Below are 18,410 nucleotides of genomic sequence, written 5' to 3' on the forward strand. Positions count from 1 at the left end.
GCACTGGGATTTGGATACTGGGAGCACTGGGAGCACTGGGAATGGGATACTGGGGATACTGGGAGTGAACTGGGAGCACTGGGAATGGGATACTGGGAGTTACTGGGAGCACTGGGAGTGAACTGGGAGCACTGGGAGCACTGGGATTGGGATACTGGGAGCACTGGGAGCACTGAGAGCACTGAGAGCACTGGGAGCACTGGGAATGGGATACTGGGAATACTGGGAGCACTGGGAGCACTGGGAGCACTGGGTTTGTGATACTGGGAGTTACTGGGAGCTCTGGGGTTGGGATACTGGGAGCACTGGGAGTTACTGGGAGGCACTGGGAGCACTGGGATTGGGATACTGGGAGCAATGGGATTTAGTGGGAGTGAACTGGGCTGAACTGGGAGCTACTGGGACTTACTGGGAGTGAACTGGGAGCACTGGGATTGGGATACTGGGAATACTGGGAGCTATTGGGGTGGGGTTACTGGGGATACTGGGAGCACTGGGAGTACTGGGAATGGGATACTGGGAGCACTGGGATTGGGATACTGGGAGCGAACTGGGATTTAATGGGAGTGAACTGGGAGCACTGGGATTGGGATACTGGGAGTTAGTGGGAATACTGGGTTGGTAATACTGGGAGTCACTGGGAGCTCTGGGGTTGGGATACTGGGAGCACTGGGAGTTACTGGGAGCACTGGGACTGGGAGAATGGGAATACTGGGAGTACTGGGATTGGGATACTGGGGATACTGGGAGTTGCTGGGAATACTGGGAGCTACTGGGGTGGGGTTACTGGGGATACTGGGAGCACTGGGAGCACTGGGATTGGGATACTGGGAGCACTGGGATTTAATGGGAGTGAACTGGGCTGAACTGGGAGCTACTGGGACTCACTGGGAGTGAACTGGGAACACTGGGAGCACTGGGAATGGGATACTGGGAGCACTGGGAGCTGCTGGGACTGGGATACTGGGAGTGAAGTGAGAGTGAAGTGGGATTTACTGGGAGTCACTGGGAGTCACTGGGAGTTACTGGGAGTCACTGGGAGTCACTGGGAGTTACTGGGAGTCACTGGGAGTTACTGGGAGTCACTGGGAGTCACTGGGAGTCACTGGGATTTACTGGGAGTTACTGGGAGTCACTGGGAGACACTGGGAGTCACTGGGAGTTACTGGGAGTCACTGGGAGTTACTGGGAGTTACTGGGAGTCACTGGGAGTTACTGGGAGTCGCTGGGAGTCACTGGGAGTTACTGGGAGTCACTGGGAGTTACTGGGAGTTACTGGGAGTCACTGGGAGTTACTGGGAGTCACTGGGAGTTACTGGGAGTTACTGGGAGCCGCTGGGAGTTACTGGGAGTTACTGGGAGTTACTGGGAGCCGCTGGGAGTTACTGGGAGTTACTGGGAGTTACTGGGAGTCACTGGGAGTTACTGGGGATGAACTGGGAGTTACTGGGAGTCACTGGGAGTCACTGGGAGTTACTGGGAGTTACTGGGAGTCACTGGGAGTCACTGGGAGTTACTGGGAGTCACTGGGATTTACTGGGAGTCACTGGGAGTCACTGGGATTTACTGGGAGTCACTGGGAGGCACTGGGGGTGAACTGGGGGTTACTGGGAATGAACTGGGAGTCACTGGGAGTCACTGGGAGTTACTGGGAGTCACTGGGATTTACTGGGAATTAACTGGGAGTTACTGGGAGTCACTGGGAGTCACTGGGAGTCACTGGGAGTTACTGGGAGTTACTGGGAGTCACTGGGAGTTACTGGGAGTCACTGGGAGTCACTGGGAGTCACTGGGAGTTACTGGGAGTCACTGGGAGACACTGGGAGTTACTGGGAGTCACTGGGGTTGAACTGGGAGTCACTGGGATTTACTGGGAGTTACTGGGAGTCACTGGGAGTTACTGGGAGTTACTGGGAATGAACTGGGATTTACTGGGAGTCACTGGGAGTCACTGGGAGTTACTGGGAGTCACTGGGGTTGAACTGGGAGTCACTGGGATTTACTGGGAGTTACTGGGAGTCACTGGGAGTTACTGGGAGTTACTGGGAATGAACTGGGAGTTACTGGGATTTACTGGGAGTTACTGGGAGTCACTGGGAGTCACTGGGAGTTACTGGGAGTCACTGGGAGTGAACTGGGAGTTACTGGGATTTACTGGGAGTTACTGGGAGTCACTGGGATTTACTGGGAGTTACTGGGAGTCACTGGGAGTTACTGGGAGTTACTGGGAGTCACTGGGAGTTACTGGGAGTTACTGGGAATGAACTGGGAGTTACTGGGATTTACTGGGAGTTACTGGGAGTCACTGGGAATGAACTGGGAGTCACTGGGAGTTACTGGGAGTTACTGGGAGTTACTGGGAGTCACTGGGAGTCACTGGGAGTCACTGGGAGTCACTGGGATTTACTGGGAGTTACTGGGAGTCACTGGGAGTTACTGGGAGTCACTGGGAGTCACTGGGAGTCGCTGGGAGTTACTGGGAGTCACTGGGAGTTACTGGGAGTCACTGGGAGTCACTGGGAGTCACTGGGAGTTACTGGGAGTCACTGGGAGTTACTGGGAGTCACTGGGAGCCACTGGGAATGAACTGGGAGTTACTGGGAGTTACTGGGAGTCACTGGGAGTCACTGGGAGTTACTGGGAGTCACTGGGAGCCACTGGGAGTCACTGGGAGCCACTGGGAATGAACTGGGAGTTACTGGGAGTTACTGGGAGTCACTGGGAGTTACTGGGAGTTACTGGGAGTCACTGGGAGTTACTGGGAGTCACTGGGAGTCACTGGGAGTTACTGGGAGTTACTGGGAGTCACTGGGAGTTACTGGGAGTTACTGGGAGTTACTGGGAGTCACTGGGAGTCACTGGGAGTCACTGGGAGTTACTGGGAGTCACTGGGAGTCACTGGGAGTTACTGGGAGTCACTGGGAGTTACTGGGAGTTACTGGGAGTCACTGGGAATGAACTGGGAGTTACTGGGAGTCACTGGGAGTCACTGGGATTTACTGGGAGTTACTGGGAGTCACTGGGAGTTACTGGGAGTCACTGGGAGTTACTGGGAGTCACTGGGAGTTACTGGGAGTTACTGGGAGTTACTGGGAGTTACTGGGATTCACTGGGAGTTACTGGGAGTCACTGGGAGTTACTGGGAGTCACTGGGAGTTACTGGGAGTTACTGGGAGTCACTGGGAGGCACTGGGAGTTACTGGGAGTCACTGGGAGTTACTGGGAGTCACTGGGAGTTACTGGGAGTTACTGGGAGTCACTGGGAGTCACTGGGAGTCACTGGGAGTTACTGGGAGTCACTGGGAGTTACTGGGAGTCACTGGGAGTCACTGGGAGTTACTGGGAGTTACTGGGAGTCACTGGGAGTTACTGGGAGTTACTGGGAGTCACTGGGAGTCACTGGGAGTCACTGGGAGTCACTGGGAGTTACTGGGAGTCACTGGGAGTTACTGGGAGTTACTGGGAGTCACTGGGAATGAACTGGGAGTTACTGGGAGTCACTGGGAGTCACTGGGAGTTACTGGGAGTCACTGGGAGTTACTGGGATTCACTGGGAGTTACTGGGAGTCACTGGGAGTTACTGGGAGTTACTGGGAGTCACTGGGAGTTACTGGGAGTCGCTGGGAGTCACTGGGAGTTACTGGGAGTCACTGGGAGTTACTGGGAGTCACTGGGAGTTACTGGGAGTCACTGGGAGTTACTGGGAGTTACTGGGAGCCGCTGGGAGTTACTGGGAGTTACTGGGAGTTACTGGGAGCCGCTGGGAGTTACTGGGAGTTACTGGGAGTTACTGGGAGTTACTGGGGATGAACTGGGAGTTACTGGGAGTCACTGGGAGTCACTGGGAGTTACTGGGAGTTACTGGGAGTCACTGGGAGTCACTGGGAGTTACTGGGAGTTACTGGGAGTCACTGGGAGTCACTGGGAGTTACTGGGAGTCACTGGGATTTACTGGGAGTCACTGGGAGTCACTGGGATTTACTGGGAGTCACTGGGAGGCACTGGGGGTGAACTGGGGGTTACTGGGAATGAACTGGGAGTCACTGGGAGTCACTGGGAGTTACTGGGAGTCACTGGGATTTACTGGGAATTAACTGGGAGTTACTGGGAGTCACTGGGAGTCACTGGGAGTCACTGGGAGTTACTGGGAGTTACTGGGAGTCACTGGGATTTACTGGGAGTCACTGGGAGTCACTGGGAGTCACTGGGAGTTACTGGGAGTCACTGGGAGACACTGGGAGTTACTGGGAGTCACTGGGGTTGAACTGGGAGTCACTGGGATTTACTGGGAGTTACTGGGAGTCACTGGGAGTTACTGGGAGTTACTGGGAATGAACTGGGATTTACTGGGAGTCACTGGGAGTCACTGGGAGTTACTGGGAGTCACTGGGGTTGAACTGGGAGTCACTGGGATTTACTGGGAGTTACTGGGAGTCACTGGGAGTTACTGGGAGTTACTGGGAATGAACTGGGAGTTACTGGGATTTACTGGGAGTTACTGGGAGTCACTGGGAGTCACTGGGAGTTACTGGGAGTCACTGGGAGTTACTGGGAGTCACTGGGAGTGAACTGGGAGTTACTGGGATTTACTGGGAGTTACTGGGAGTCACTGGGATTTACTGGGAGTTACTGGGAGTCACTGGGAGTTACTGGGAGTTACTGGGAGTCACTGGGAGTTACTGGGAGTTACTGGGAATGAACTGGGAGTTACTGGGATTTACTGGGAGTTACTGGGAGTCACTGGGAATGAACTGGGAGTCACTGGGAGTTACTGGGAGTTACTGGGAGTTACTGGGAGTCACTGGGAGTCACTGGGAGTCGCTGGGAGTTACTGGGAGTCACTGGGAGTTACTGGGAGTCACTGGGAGTCACTGGGAGTCACTGGGAGTTACTGGGAGTCACTGGGAGTTACTGGGAGTCACTGGGAGCCACTGGGAATGAACTGGGAGTTACTGGGAGTTACTGGGAGTCACTGGGAGTCACTGGGAGTTACTGGGAGTCACTGGGAGCCACTGGGAATGAACTGGGAGTTACTGGGAGTTACTGGGAGTCACTGGGAGTCACTGGGAGTCACTGGGAGTCACTGGGAGTCACTGGGAGTCACTGGGAGTTACTGGGAGTCACTGGGAGCCACTGGGAATGAACTGGGAGTTACTGGGAGTTACTGGGAGTCACTGGGAGTTACTGGGAGTTACTGGGAGTCACTGGGAGTTACTGGGAGTTACTGGGAGTTACTGGGAGTCACTGGGAGTCACTGGGAGTCACTGGGAGTTACTGGGAGTCACTGGGAGTCACTGGGAGTTACTGGGAGTCACTGGGAGTTACTGGGAGTTACTGGGAGTCACTGGGAATGAACTGGGAGTTACTGGGAGTCACTGGGAGTCACTGGGATTTACTGGGAGTTACTGGGAGTCACTGGGAGTTACTGGGAGTCACTGGGAGTTACTGGGAGTCACTGGGAGTTACTGGGATTCACTGGGAGTTACTGGGAGTCACTGGGAGACACTGGGAGTCACTGGGAGTCACTGGGAGTCACTGGGAGTCACTGGGAGTTACTGGGAGTCACTGGGAGTCACTGGGAGTCACTGGGAGTTACTGGGAGTTACTGGGAGTTACTGGGAGCCGCCTGGAGCCGCCAGGGGGCGCCATTCCCTTCCCATGATGCCCCGCGGCCGCTCCAGGGCGGGCGGAATCGCCTCTTTCCCGCCTCATCGAAGGGGCGGGACTTCGCCTCTCCCGACCAATAGGAGCGGCCGTTCCCGCCTCTCCGGGCGTTGATTGGTGGAAGCAGCGGCGCTCAGCCAATCAGAACGCGAGGGGGGCGTGGTCACGGCCAGCGGCGGGAATGGCGGGCGAGCTGAGCGCTGAGGCGGAGCGGGAGATCCGCCGTGAGTCGGGGCTTTAATGGCGTTTAACGCGTTTTAATCGGCGCTTCAGGGGCTTTAAGCAGGGCTGGGAGGCGGCATGAGCGCCCTCAGGGCTCGGGGAGTTCCTCCCGCGCCGGAGCCTCCTCAGACAGTCCCGCGGTTCCCTCAGCCTTTCCCCCCCTCAGGCCGCCCTGGGCTCGAATCCCCTCACGGGGCCTGAAATCTTCACATTGGGGCTTTTTAAACGCTCAAACCTTTCCCTGGGGCACAAATCCCCTCACGATTTTGGGCTCAAATCCCTCCAAAAGGGCCGAAAATTCTGTCAAAATTCCCTTTTTTTCCCCCTAGAAAATCAAATTCTCCTCCCAGGGACTCAAATCTCACGATTTTGGGCTCAAATCCCTCCAAAAGGGCCCAAAATCCCCTCAAAATTCCCTTTTTTCTCCCTAAAAAATCAAATTCTCCTCCTGAGGCCCCTGAATTCTTCCAGGGGCTCAAATACCTTCACGATTTTGGGCTCAAATCCCTGCAAAAGGGCCCAAAATCCCCTCAAAATTCCCTTTTTTTCCCCTAGAAAATCAAAATCTCCTCCCAGGGGCTCAAATTCCCTCACGATTTTGGCCTCAAATCCCCTCAAAATTCTTTTTTTTCCTCCTAAAAAATCAAATTCTCCTCCCAGGGGCTCAAATCCCCTCACAATTTTGGCCTCAAATCCCTCCAAAAGGGCCTCAAATCCCCTCAAAATTCCCTTTTTTCCCCCTTAAAAAATCAAATTTTCCTCCCGAGGTTCCTGAATCCCCCCCCAGAGGCTCCAATTCCCCTCATGGGAATGAATTAAAATTTTAATTTTAATTAAATTTTTTCCCCTCAGATGATCAAAAACTCTCGAGGGTCCTTCAAATCCTCCCAAAGGGACTCAAAATCCCCTCAAAATTCTCATTTTTTACCTCAAAATTCTCATTTTTCTCCCACAAATTTCTCCTTTTTTTTTCCCCCCAAAATTCTCATTTTTTTACCCCAAACAATTCTCCTTTTTTCTCCCCCCAAAATTTTCTTTTTCCCCCCAATTTTTTTTCTCCCAAATTTTTCTTTTTTCCCCCACAAAAAAAAATTCTTCCCCCTAAATTCTCCCTTTTTCCCTCAAACTTTCCTTTTTTTTCCCAAATTCTTGGTTTTTCTCCCCAAAATTCTTTCCTCTCAAATTCTCTTTTTTCCTCACAAAATTCTCCTTTTCCCCCCCAAAAAATTTCTTTTTTTGTCCCCAAATTTCTCCTTTTCCCCCCCCCAAATTTCTCTTTTTTTAGCCCTGAAATTCTCCTTTTCCCCCAAATTTCTCCTTTTTTCCCCCCAAAAAATCAAGTTTCCCTCCCCAATTTTAATACAGTGGGAATAAAATCCCTCAAATTTTGGGAATTCCCTGGACTTTTGTGGGAATTCCCTGAATTCTTGGAGAATTCCCTGGATTTTTGTGAGAACTTCTTAGATCCTTAAAGGAATTCCCTGGGTTTTTTTTAGGAATTCCCTGGGTTTTTTAGGAATTCCCTGTTTTTTTTTTTAATTGTGGGAATTCCATGGATATTTTTTGTGAGAACTCCCTGGATTTTTGCAGGAATTTCCTGAATTCTTGGAGAATTCCCTGGATTTTTGCAGGAATTCCCTGGGTTTTATTGGGAATTCCCTGGATATTTGTAGGAATTCGCTGGATTTTTGTGGGAATTTCTTGGATTCTTAAAGGAATTCCCTGGATTTTTTTCATGAGAATTCCCTGGATTTTTTTAATGGGAATTCTCTGGATTTTTGCTGGATTTCCCTGGATCCTTGTGGGAATTCCCTGGATTTTTGTGGGAATTCCTTGGATCCTTTGGGGAATTCCCTGTGTCCTTGTAGGAATTCCCTGGATATTTGTGGGCATTCCCTGGATTTTCACTGGAATTCCCTGGATTTTTGCAGGAATTCCCGGAATTTTCGCTGGAAATTCCTGGATTTTTGTGGGAATTCCCTGAATTCTTGGGGAATTCCCTGGATTTTCACTGGAATTCCCTGGATTTTTGTGCGATTTTCCTGGATCCTTGTGGGAATTCCCTGGATCCTTAAAGGGATTCCTTGGATTTTTTTTGGGAATTCCCTGGTTTTTTTTTTTTTTATTTCCTGTTTTTTTGGGGGGAATTCCCTGGATTTTTGTGGGAATTCCCTGGATATTTTTGAGAATTCCCTGGATTTTTGTGGGAATTCCCTGAATTTTCACTGGAATTCCCTGGATTTTTGTGGCAATTCCCTGGATTTTTGTGGGAATTCCCTGGATATTTTTGCAGGAATTCCCTGGATTTTCACAGAAATTCCCTGGATTTTTGTGGGAATTCCCTGGATTTTTGTGGGAATTCCCTGGATTTTCCCAGCAATTCCCGGATCCTTTCCCAGCAACCCCCCCTCCCATCCTTTCCCCCCAATTCCCGCCGTTTTCCCGGGTTTTTTTCCTGGGATTCCCGGTGTTTTCCCGGGGTTTGAGGAGAGAATTCCCGGTTTTTCCCAGAGCTGCAGAAATCCAAGGAAAAGTGGCAGCGCCTCGGGAAAGCCTCGGAGGCGGCGGCCGCCTGTGAACGGCTGGGAGAGATCCTGGCTGGACACGGTGAGAGAGCGGAACTGGGAATTCTGGGGAACTGGGAATGAATGGGGAACTGGGAATGGGAATGGGGAACTGGGAATGGGGATGATGGGAAACTGGGAATGGGGAACTGGGAATGCTGGGAAACTGGGAATGGGAAACTGGGAATGGTGGGGAACTGGGAATGGGGAACTGGGAATGGTGGGAAACTGGGAATGGGAAACTGGGAATGGGGAACTGGGAATGGGGAACTGGGAATGGGAATGGGGAACTGGGAATGGGAATGGGGAACTGGGAATGGGGAACTGGGAATGGGGAACTGGGAATGGGAACGGGGAACTGGGAATGGGGAACTGGGAATGGTGGGAAACTGGGAATGGGGAACTGGGAATGGGGAACTGGGAATGGGAATGGGGAACTGGGAATGGGGAACTGGGAATGGGAAACTGGGAATGGGAAACTGGGAATGGGAAACTGGGAATGGGGAACTGGGAATGGGAACGGGGAACTGGGAACGGGGAACTGGGAATGGGGAACTGGGAATGGGGAACTGGGAATGGGAATGGGGAACTGGGAATGGGAATGGGGAACTGGGAATGGGGAACTGGGAATGGGGAACTGGGAATGGGGAACTGGGAATGGGAATGGGAAACTGGGAATGGGAAACTGGGAATGGGAATGGGGAAATGGGAATGGGGAACTGGGAATGGGGAACTGGGAATGGGAATGGGGAACTGGGAATGGGAATGGGGAACTGGGAATGGGGAACTGGGAATGGGGAACTGGGAATGGGAATGGGAAACTGGGAATGGGAAACTGGGAATGGGAATGGGGAAATGGGAATGGGGAACTGGGGATGGGGAACTGGGAGTGGGAATGGGAATGGGGGAATGGGATTGGGGAACTGGGAATGGGGAACTGGGAATGGTGGGAAACTGGGAATGGGGAACTGGGAATGGAAAAGTGGGAATGGGAATAGAAAAATGGGAATGGGGAACTGGGAATGGGGAACTGGGAAATGGGGAACTGGGAATGGGAAAATGGGAATACGTTTGGGGAACTGGGAATGGAGTTGGAGGACTGGAAGGAGATTTTGGGAATTCTGGGCTGGGATTTGAGCCAGGTGGGGTTGGCAGAACCTCTGGAATGTTCCATTCCCATTCCTATTCCATTCCTGTTCCCATTTCTGTCTCCTTTGTGTTCCCTTTCCATCCCATGGATCCCATTCCCATGGATCCCAGTCCCATGGATCCCATTCCCAGTCCCATGGATCCAAATCCCATGGATCCAATCCAAACGTAACCTCAATCCCATGGATCCCAATCCCATGGATCCCAATCCCATGGATCCAATCCAAACCTAACCTCAATCCCATGGATCCCGTTCCTAATCTCATGGATCCCATGGATCCCAATCCCATGGATCCAATCCCATCCTCAATCCCATGGATCCCAATCCCATGGATCCCAGTCCCATGGATTCCAATCTGGATCCCATGGATCCCATGGATCCCATTCCCGGTTTCCCATTCCCGGTTTCCCATTCCCGGTTTTGCATTCCTGGTTTGTTTTCCAGGCCGTTTCCGTGCTGCTCTCCAGGAGCACCGGGATCAGCTCTGGCTCCTGGATCCCATTCCCATGGATCCCAATATCCCATTCCCAATATCCCATTTCCAATGATCCCATTCCCAATATCCCATTCCCATTCCCAGTGATCCCATTCCCATGGATCCCCTGGATCCCAATGATCCCATTCCCTGTTTCCCATTCCCAATGATCCCATTCCCATGGATCCCAATGATCCCATTCCCTGTTTCCCCTGGATCCCAGTGATCCCATTCCCTGTTTTCCAGGCCGTTTCCGTGCTGCTCTGCGGGAGCACCGGGATCAGCTCCGGCTCCTGGATCCCATTCCCAATGATCCCTTTCCCAATGATCCCCTGGATCCCAATGATCTCATTCCCATGGATCCCCTGGATCCCAATCCCACCGCCATCCCAATCCCATTCCCAATATTCCATTCCCTGTTTTCCAGGCCGTTTCCTTGCAGCTCTCCAGGAGCATCGGGATCAGCTCCGGCTCCTGGATCCCATGGATCCCATTCCCAATGATCCCATTCCCATGGATCCCCTGGATCCCATTCCCAATGATCCCCTTCCCAGTGATTCCATTCCCAATATCTCATTCCCAATGATCCCATTCCCTGTTTCCCCTGGATCCCAATGATCCCATTCCCATGGATCCCATGGATCCCAATGATCCCAATGATCCCATTCCCTGTTTTCCAGGCCGTTTCCGTGCTGCTCTCCGGGAGCACCGGGATCAGCTGCGGCTCCTGGATCCCATTCCCAATGATCCCATTCCCATGGATCCCATGGATCCCCTGGATCCCATTGATCCCATTCCCTGTTTCCCCTGGATCCCATTGATCCCATTCCCTGTTTTCCAGGCCGTTTCCGTGCTGCTCTCCAGGAGCACCGGGATCAGCTGCGGTTCCTGGAGGCCGTTCCCGATCCCGATCCCCTGGGCTGTGCCGTGGCTCACCGGAAAATCGGGGAGCGCCTGGCGGAGCTGCGCCGCTTCCCGCAGGCCCTCTGGGTGAGGGAGGGAAAATCTGGGAATTCCCAAAATTCCTGCCATTCCCGGAATTCCTGGAATTCCTGGGGGCGTTTGGGGGGTTTGGGAGGGGATTTGAGGGATTTTTGGGGGGGTTTGGGAGGGGATTTTGGGGAATCTGGGATTGGATTTGGGGATCTGGGAGGGGATTTTGGGGGGTCTGGGAATGGAATTTGGGATCAGGGATTGGATTTGGGAAATCTGGGAATGGAATTTGGGATTCTGGGAGGGGATTTTGGGGGATTGGGAGGAGGTTTGGGAGGGATTTGGGATTTTGGGATTCTGGGATTGGATTTGAGGGATTTGGGAGGAGATTTTGGGGATTTGGGAGGGGATTTTGGAATTTTGGGAGGAGATTTGGGGGTTTGGGATTGGGGAGTGGATTTGGGAGTTTGGAGTTGGATTTGGGAATCTGGGAATGGATTTTGGGATTCTGGGAGGCAATTTTTGAGGATTGGGAGAAAGTTTGGGAGGGATTTGGGATTGGGGATTGGATTTGGGGAATCTGGGATTGGATTTTGGGGTTCTGGGATTTGATCTGGGAGGAGATTTTGGGGATCTGGGGGGGTTTGGGAGGGGATTTGGGAATTTGGGAGGGGATTTTGGGGGATTGGGAGGAGGTTTCGGAGGGATTTGGAATTTTGGGAATCTGGGAATAAAATTCAGGGGATTTGGGGGGTCTTGGACGGATTTTTGGAATTTGGGAATGGATTTGGGAATTGGGGATGGGATTTTGGGATTTAGGAGGGAATTTGGGAGGGGTTGAAAGGGGGTTTTGGGGGGATTTGGGATTGGATTTTGGGAATTCTGTGATTGGATTTGGGGATCTGGGATTGGATTTCGGGAATTCTGGGATTGGATTTTAGGATTTGGGATTGGATTTTGGGAATTCTGGGATTGGATTTCGGGAATTCTGGGATTGGATTTTGGGATTTGGGTTTGGATTTGGGGGTTTGGATTTGGATTTTGGGGATTCTGGGATTGGATTTTGGGGATTTGGGAGGGGATTTTGGGAATTCTGGGATTGGATTTGGGGATTTGGGGAACCTGGGATCAGCTTTGGGAACTCCGGGAGCGAATTTGAGGATCCAGATCCGGATTTTCTGCTCCCGGGCCGGGATTTTCTGGATCAGGGCACGGAATTCCCGCCCTTCTTCCTTGACTTTTCCGTGTTTTTTCCGGAATTTTCCGCCCAGCACCAGCGGCAGCACCTGCTGGGGGCGCGGGCGCTGTCGGACGCGCTGGAGGAGCAGCGAGCCTGGGCCACCGTGGGCAGGACATTCCTGCTCCTGGCCGAGGAGCCGCAGCCTCCGGAGCCCCCGGAATTCCCGGAATTCCCGGAATTCCCGCCGGGATCCTCGGGAATCGCCGCCGGCAGCCGGGGGGTCGCGGCCGGGGCGGCGCTGGGACGGGCGCTGGAGGCGTTCCAGGCCAGCCTGGACATCGTGGAGACGCGGCTGGAAGGTGAATCCCGGGAATTCCCATCCCAAATCCTGGAATTCTGACCCCAAATCCTGGGATTTCTGGGAATTCTCATCCCCAATCCTGGGATTCCTGGGGTTTCTGACCCCAAATCCTGGGATTCCGATCCCAAATCCTGGGATTCTGATCCCAAATCCTGGGATTTCTGATACCAAATCCTGGGATTTCTGATCCCAAATCCTGGAATTCTGATCCCAAATCCTGGGATTCTGACCCCAAATCCTGGGATTCCGATCCCAAATCCCGGAATTCCGACCCCAAATCCTGGGATTCCTGGGAATTCTCATCCCCAATCCTGGGATTCCTGGGGTTTCTGACCCCAAATCCTGGGATTCCGATCCCAAATCCTGGGATTCTGACCCTGAATCCTGGGAATTCTGATCCCAAATCCTGGGATTCTGATCCCAAATCCTGGAATTCTGACCCCAAATACTGGAATTCCTGGGATTCCTGGGATTTCTGATCCCAAATCCTAGGATTCCGACCCTGAATCCTGAAATTCCGATCCCAAATCCTGGGATTCCCAGGAATTCTGATCCCAAATCCTGGGATTCCAACCCCAAATCCTGGGATTCCGACCCCGAATCCCAGGAATTCTGATCCCGAATCCCGGAATTCTGACCCCAAATCCTGGGATTTCTGATCCCAAATCCTGGAATTCCGACCCCAAATCCTGGAATCCCGATCCCAAATCCCGTAATTCCCAGAATTCCCGATCCCAATCCCGTCATTCCCATCCCGATTCCGGCCATTCCCGATCCCGGAATTCCCAGAATTCCCGGAATTCCCGGCATTCCCGGTGTTTTCCAGGGGCGCTGCCGGGCCGGGACCTGGCTCAGATCCGGAGCCGCCTCTTCCTCAACCTCGGCCTCGTCCAGGAATCCCTCGGGAACGGCTTCGAGAGCGCCCGGCTGCTCCGGGACAGCGCCCGCCTGGCTGAGTGAGTGAGGAAATCCGGGAATTCCGGGAATCCTGGGAATCCTGGGAATCCTGGGAATGGGAATTGGGCTCGGGAATTCCGGGATTTGGGGTCGGGAATCCCTCGGGAACGGCTCCGAGAGCGCCCGGCTGCTCCGGGACAGCGCCCGCCTGGCTGAGTGAGGAAATCTGGGAATTCTGGGAATTCTGGGAATCCCGGGAATCCTGGGAATCCTGGGAATCCTGGGAATGGGAATTGGGGTCGGGAATTCCGGGATTTCGGGTCAAAAATTCTGGGATTTGGGAGCAGGATTGTGAGATTTGGAGTTGGAATTCTGGGATTTGGGGTCGCTGTTTTGGGATTTGGGGTTGGAAATTCCAGGAATTTTGGGATTTGGGATCAGGAATTCCAAGAATTTTGGGATTTGGGGTCAGAAATTCTGGGATTTCAGAGCAGAATTCTGGGATTTGAGGTCGGGAATGCCAAGGATTTCAGGACTTGGAGTTGGGAATTCCAGGAATTTTGGGATTTGGGGTGAGAAATTCCAGGAATTTCAGGATCTGGGATCAGAAATCCTGGGATTTGGGAGCAGAATCCTGGGATTCCAGGTTTGGAATTCCAGGAATTTCAGGATTTGGGGTCAGGACTTCCGGGATTTGGGGTCAAAAATTCTGGGATTTGGGAGCAGGATTGTGAGATTTGGGGTCTGGAATTCCAGGAATTTTGGGACTTGGGATCAGAAATTTTGGGATTTCGGGGCAGAATTCTGGGATTTGGAGTTGGAATTCTGGCGTTTGGGGTTGGGAATTGAAGGAATTTCGGGATCTTGGGTGGGAATTCTGGGATTTGGGGTCAGGAATTCTGGGATTTGGGGTGGGAATTCCAGGATTTGAGAGTGGAATTCCTGGGATTTGGGGATGGGAATTCCAGGAATTTCAGAATTTGGGATGGAGAATTTTTGGGATTTTGGGATTTGAGGTCAAAAATTCCAGGATTTGGGAGCAGAACTGGGGGATTCTGGGATGGGAATTTTGGGATCTGGGACTGGAATTTTGGGAATTTTCCCCTCATTCCCAGGGAATCTCAGGTTTTGGAACCTCTGGGATTGGAATTTTGGGAATCTGGGATCTGGTCTGGGACTCTGGGATGAGAATTTTGGGAATCTAGGATTTTTGGGAATTTTGGGATCTGGAATTTTCTGGAACCCCCCTGTCATTCCTGCTCTTTTCCCAGTGAATCCCAGGTTTTGGAGGCTCTGGGAATCGGGGAATTTGGGGAATTTGGGACTCTGGGATGGGAATTTTGGGAATTTGGGATTCTGAGATGGGAATTTTGGGATCTGGGATGGAAATTTTGGGAATTCTGGGATGGGAATTTTGGGAATTCCTCTCTCATTCCCGCTCTTTTCCCAGCCAATCCCAGGTTTTGGAGGCTCTGGGATGAGAATTTTGGGATCCAGGATGGGAATTTCGGGATCTGGGACTGGAATTTTGGGAATTCCCCTCTCATTCCCGCTCTTTTCCCAGCGAATCCCAGGTTTTGGAGGATCTGGGATGGGAATTTGGGACTCTGGGATGGGAATTTTGGGAATTTGGGATTCAGGGATGGGAATTTTGGGATCTGGGATGGAAATTTTGGGAATTCTGGGATGGGAATTTGGGATTCAGGATGGGAATTTCAGGATCTGGGACTGGAATTTTGGGAATTCTGGGATGGGAATTTGGGATCTGGGACTGGAATTTTCTGGAATCCCCCTCTCATTCCCGCTCTTTTCCCAGCCAGTCCCAGGTTTTGGAGGCTCTGGGATGGGAATTTTGGGAATTTTGGGATCTGGGACTGGAATTTTCCAGAATTCTCTCTCATTACCACTCTTTTCCCAGCGAATCCCAGGTTTTGGAGGCTCTGGGATGGGAATTTTGGGATCCAGGATGGGAATTTTGGGATCTGGGATGGGAATTTTGGGAATTCCCCCTCTCATTCCCACTCTTTTCCCAGCCAATCCCAGGTTTTGGAGGCTCTGGGATGGGAATTTGGGACTCTGGGATGGGAATTTCAGGATCTGGGAGGGGAATTTTGGGGATTTTGGGATCCAGGATGGGAATTTTGGGATCTGGGATGGGAATTTTGGGAATTCCCCCCTCATTCCCGCTCTTTTCCCAGCGAATCCCAGGTTTTGGAGGATCAGTTCCGGGCCTATTTCAACCTGGGGCTGCTGCAGCACCGTGGGAAGGAATTCCCGGAGTCCCTTCGGAGCCTCGGCCGCGCCCGGGAATTCGCCCGGAGCCTCCGGGAGCCGCAGCTGCTGCGCGAGGCCGAGGCCGCCACAGGACAGGTTTGGGAATTCTGGGAATTCTCTGGGAATTCTGGGGGGTTTGCCTGGAAATTGGGGGATTTTGGGGGATTTTTGTGGATTTTTTTGGATTTTGGGAATTTTCTGGGATTTTTTTCTGGAATTTTAGGGATTTTCTGGGAATTTTTCTGGAATTTTGGGGAATTTTCTCTAATTTTATCAGATTTTTTTTTCCCCAGAATTTTGGGTATTTTCTTGCAATTTTTGGGATTTTTCCTGGAATTTTGGGGATTTTCTGGGAATTTTTCCCCAAATTTTTTGGATTTTCTGGGAATTTTTCTTGATTTTCTGGGATTTTTTCCAGAATTTTGGGAATTTTCAGGGATTTTTTTTAATTTTTCCCAGAATTTTTGGGATTTTTCTGGGAATTCTGGGGAGGTTTGCCTGGAAATCGGGGGATTTTGGGGAATTTTCATGGAATTTTGGTGATTTTCTGGGATTTTTCTGAGAATTTTGGAGATTTCCTGGGATTTTTTGGGATTTTTCCTGGAATTTTGGGGATTATCTGGGAAGTTTCCCTAAATTTTGGGAATTTTTGGGGATTTTCTGGGATTTTTCCCAGAATTTTGGGGATTTCCTGGGAATTCTGGGGGGGGGGGTTGCATGGAAATTGGGGATTTTGGGGAATTTTCTGGGAGTTTGGGATTTTCTGGGAATTTTTCCTGGGATTTTCTGGGATTTTTCCCAGAATTTTGGGAATTTTCTGGTGATTTCGGGGATTTTTCCTGGAATTTTGGAGATTTTCTTGGATTTTTGGGGATTTTTTCTGGAATTTTGGGGATTGTCATGGAATTTTTGAGATTTTCTGGGAATTTTTCTGGAATTTTGGGGATTTTCCTCTAATTTTACGAGATTTTTTTTTTCCCAGAATTTTGGGAATTTTCTGGTGATTTTGGGGATTTTTCCTGGAATTTTGGGGATTTTCTGCGATTTTTGGGGATTTTTTCTGGAATTTTGAGGGTTTTTGAGGAATTTTTGGGATTTTTCCCAGAATTTTGGGGATTTTCTGGGAATTTTTAACTGATTTTTGGGAATTTTGGGGATTTTTATTTTTTTTTTCCCAAAGTTTTGGGAATTTTGGGGATTTTTGGGGATTTTTGGGGATTTTTGTAGATTTATCCTGGAATTTTGAGGATCTTTAGGGGTTTTTTTTTTAGTTTTTCCCAGAATTTTGGGGTTTCTCTGGGAATTTTGGGAGTTTTCTTTGTATTTCTGGGAATCTTTTGGAATTTTTGGGAATGGCTTTAAAATGTTTGAGAATTCCTTAAAATTTTCAGGAATTTTTGGGAATTCCCTTAAAAATTTTGGGAAATTTTAGGAAAATTGGGGAATTTTCTTTGTATGTTTGGGATTCTCCTGAAATTTTTGGGAATTCCCTTAAAATTTTGGGGGAATTCTTTGGAATTTTTGGAAATTTTCTTTGTATTTCTGGGATTATTTTGGAATTTTTGGGAATTCCCTTCAAAATATTGAAGAATTTTGGGAAATTTTGGAGATTTTAGGAAATTTGGGGAATTTTCTCTGCATTTCTGGGACTCACTTGAAATTTTTGGGAATTCTCTTAAAAATTTTTGGGAATTTTGGGATTTTTTTTGGCTTATCTTTGTATTTCTGGGATCGTTTTGGATTTTCTGGGAATTCCCCGAGAAATTTTTGGGAATTTTGGGGAATTTTGGGAATTTTCTTTGTATTCTTGAGATTCCCTTAAAATTTTTGAGAATTTCCTTAAAAAGATGGGGAAATTTTGGGGAATTTTGGGGATTTCAGGAATTTTGGGGGCTTTTCTTTGCATTTCTGGGATTCTCTTGAAATTTTTGGGAATTCCCTTAAAATTTTTGGGGATTTTTGGGGAATCTTGGGAATTTTCTTTGTATTTTTGGGATTCTCTTGAAATTATCCAAAATTTCTTTAAAAATGTTGAAAAATTTTGGGAAATTTTGGGGAATTTGGGGAATTTTCTCTGCATTTCTAGGATTTTCCTGAAAAATTTTGGGAATTCCCTTAAAAATTTTGGGGAATTTTGGTAATTTTGGGAGTTTTCTTTGTATTTCTGGGAATCTTTGGGAATTCCTGGGAATTGCTTTAAAACTTTTGGGAATTCCTTAAAATTTTCACGAATTTTTGGGAATTCCCTTAAAAATGTTGGGAAATTTGGGGAAATTTTGGACGATTTTGGGAATTTTCTTTGCATTTTTGGGATTCTCTTGAAAAATTTTGGGAATTCCCTTCAAACTTTTGGGAATTTTGGGAATTTTTGGGAATTTTGGGGAACTTTGGGGAATTTTGGGAATTTTCTTTGCATTTCTGGGATTCTCTCGAAAAATTTTGGGAATTCCCTTGAAACTTTTGGGAATTTTGGGAATTTTCAGGAATTTTCTTTTTATTTCTGGGAATCTTCTGGATTTTCTGGGAATTTCCTTGAAAATTTTGGGGAATTTTTGGGAATTCCCTTAAAAATTTGGGGAAATTTTAGGGAATTTGGGGAATTTTCTCTGCATTTTTGGGATTCTCTCGAAAAATTTTGGGAATTCCCTTCAAACTTTTGGGAATTTTTGGGAATTTTGGGAATTTTTGGG

At 49.8% G+C, this 18,410-nt stretch overlaps 1 protein-coding gene across 1 annotated transcript in view; it reads left to right on the plus strand.

Annotated features, from left to right (window-relative positions):
- Positions 1 to 5,804: 5,804 nt before the first annotated feature.
- The window catches only part of TONSL (tonsoku like, DNA repair protein), a 60,317-nt gene continuing 47,711 nt past the window's right edge, over positions 5,805 to 18,410 (plus strand). Inside the window, exons 1-6 of the mRNA XM_058831162.1 lie at positions 5,805 to 5,888; positions 8,398 to 8,493; positions 10,917 to 11,065; positions 12,280 to 12,547; positions 13,376 to 13,505; positions 15,645 to 15,816. Of these exons, the coding sequence (XP_058687145.1) occupies positions 5,846 to 5,888; positions 8,398 to 8,493; positions 10,917 to 11,065; positions 12,280 to 12,547; positions 13,376 to 13,505; positions 15,645 to 15,816 (858 nt within the window). The 5' untranslated portion in view covers positions 5,805 to 5,845. The remainder of the gene's footprint in view (positions 5,889 to 8,397; positions 8,494 to 10,916; positions 11,066 to 12,279; positions 12,548 to 13,375; positions 13,506 to 15,644; positions 15,817 to 18,410) is intronic.

Source organism: Poecile atricapillus, chromosome 2 (genome assembly GCF_030490865.1).
Source record: "Poecile atricapillus isolate bPoeAtr1 chromosome 2, bPoeAtr1.hap1, whole genome shotgun sequence".
NCBI classification, from domain to species: Eukaryota; Metazoa; Chordata; class Aves; order Passeriformes; family Paridae; genus Poecile; species Poecile atricapillus.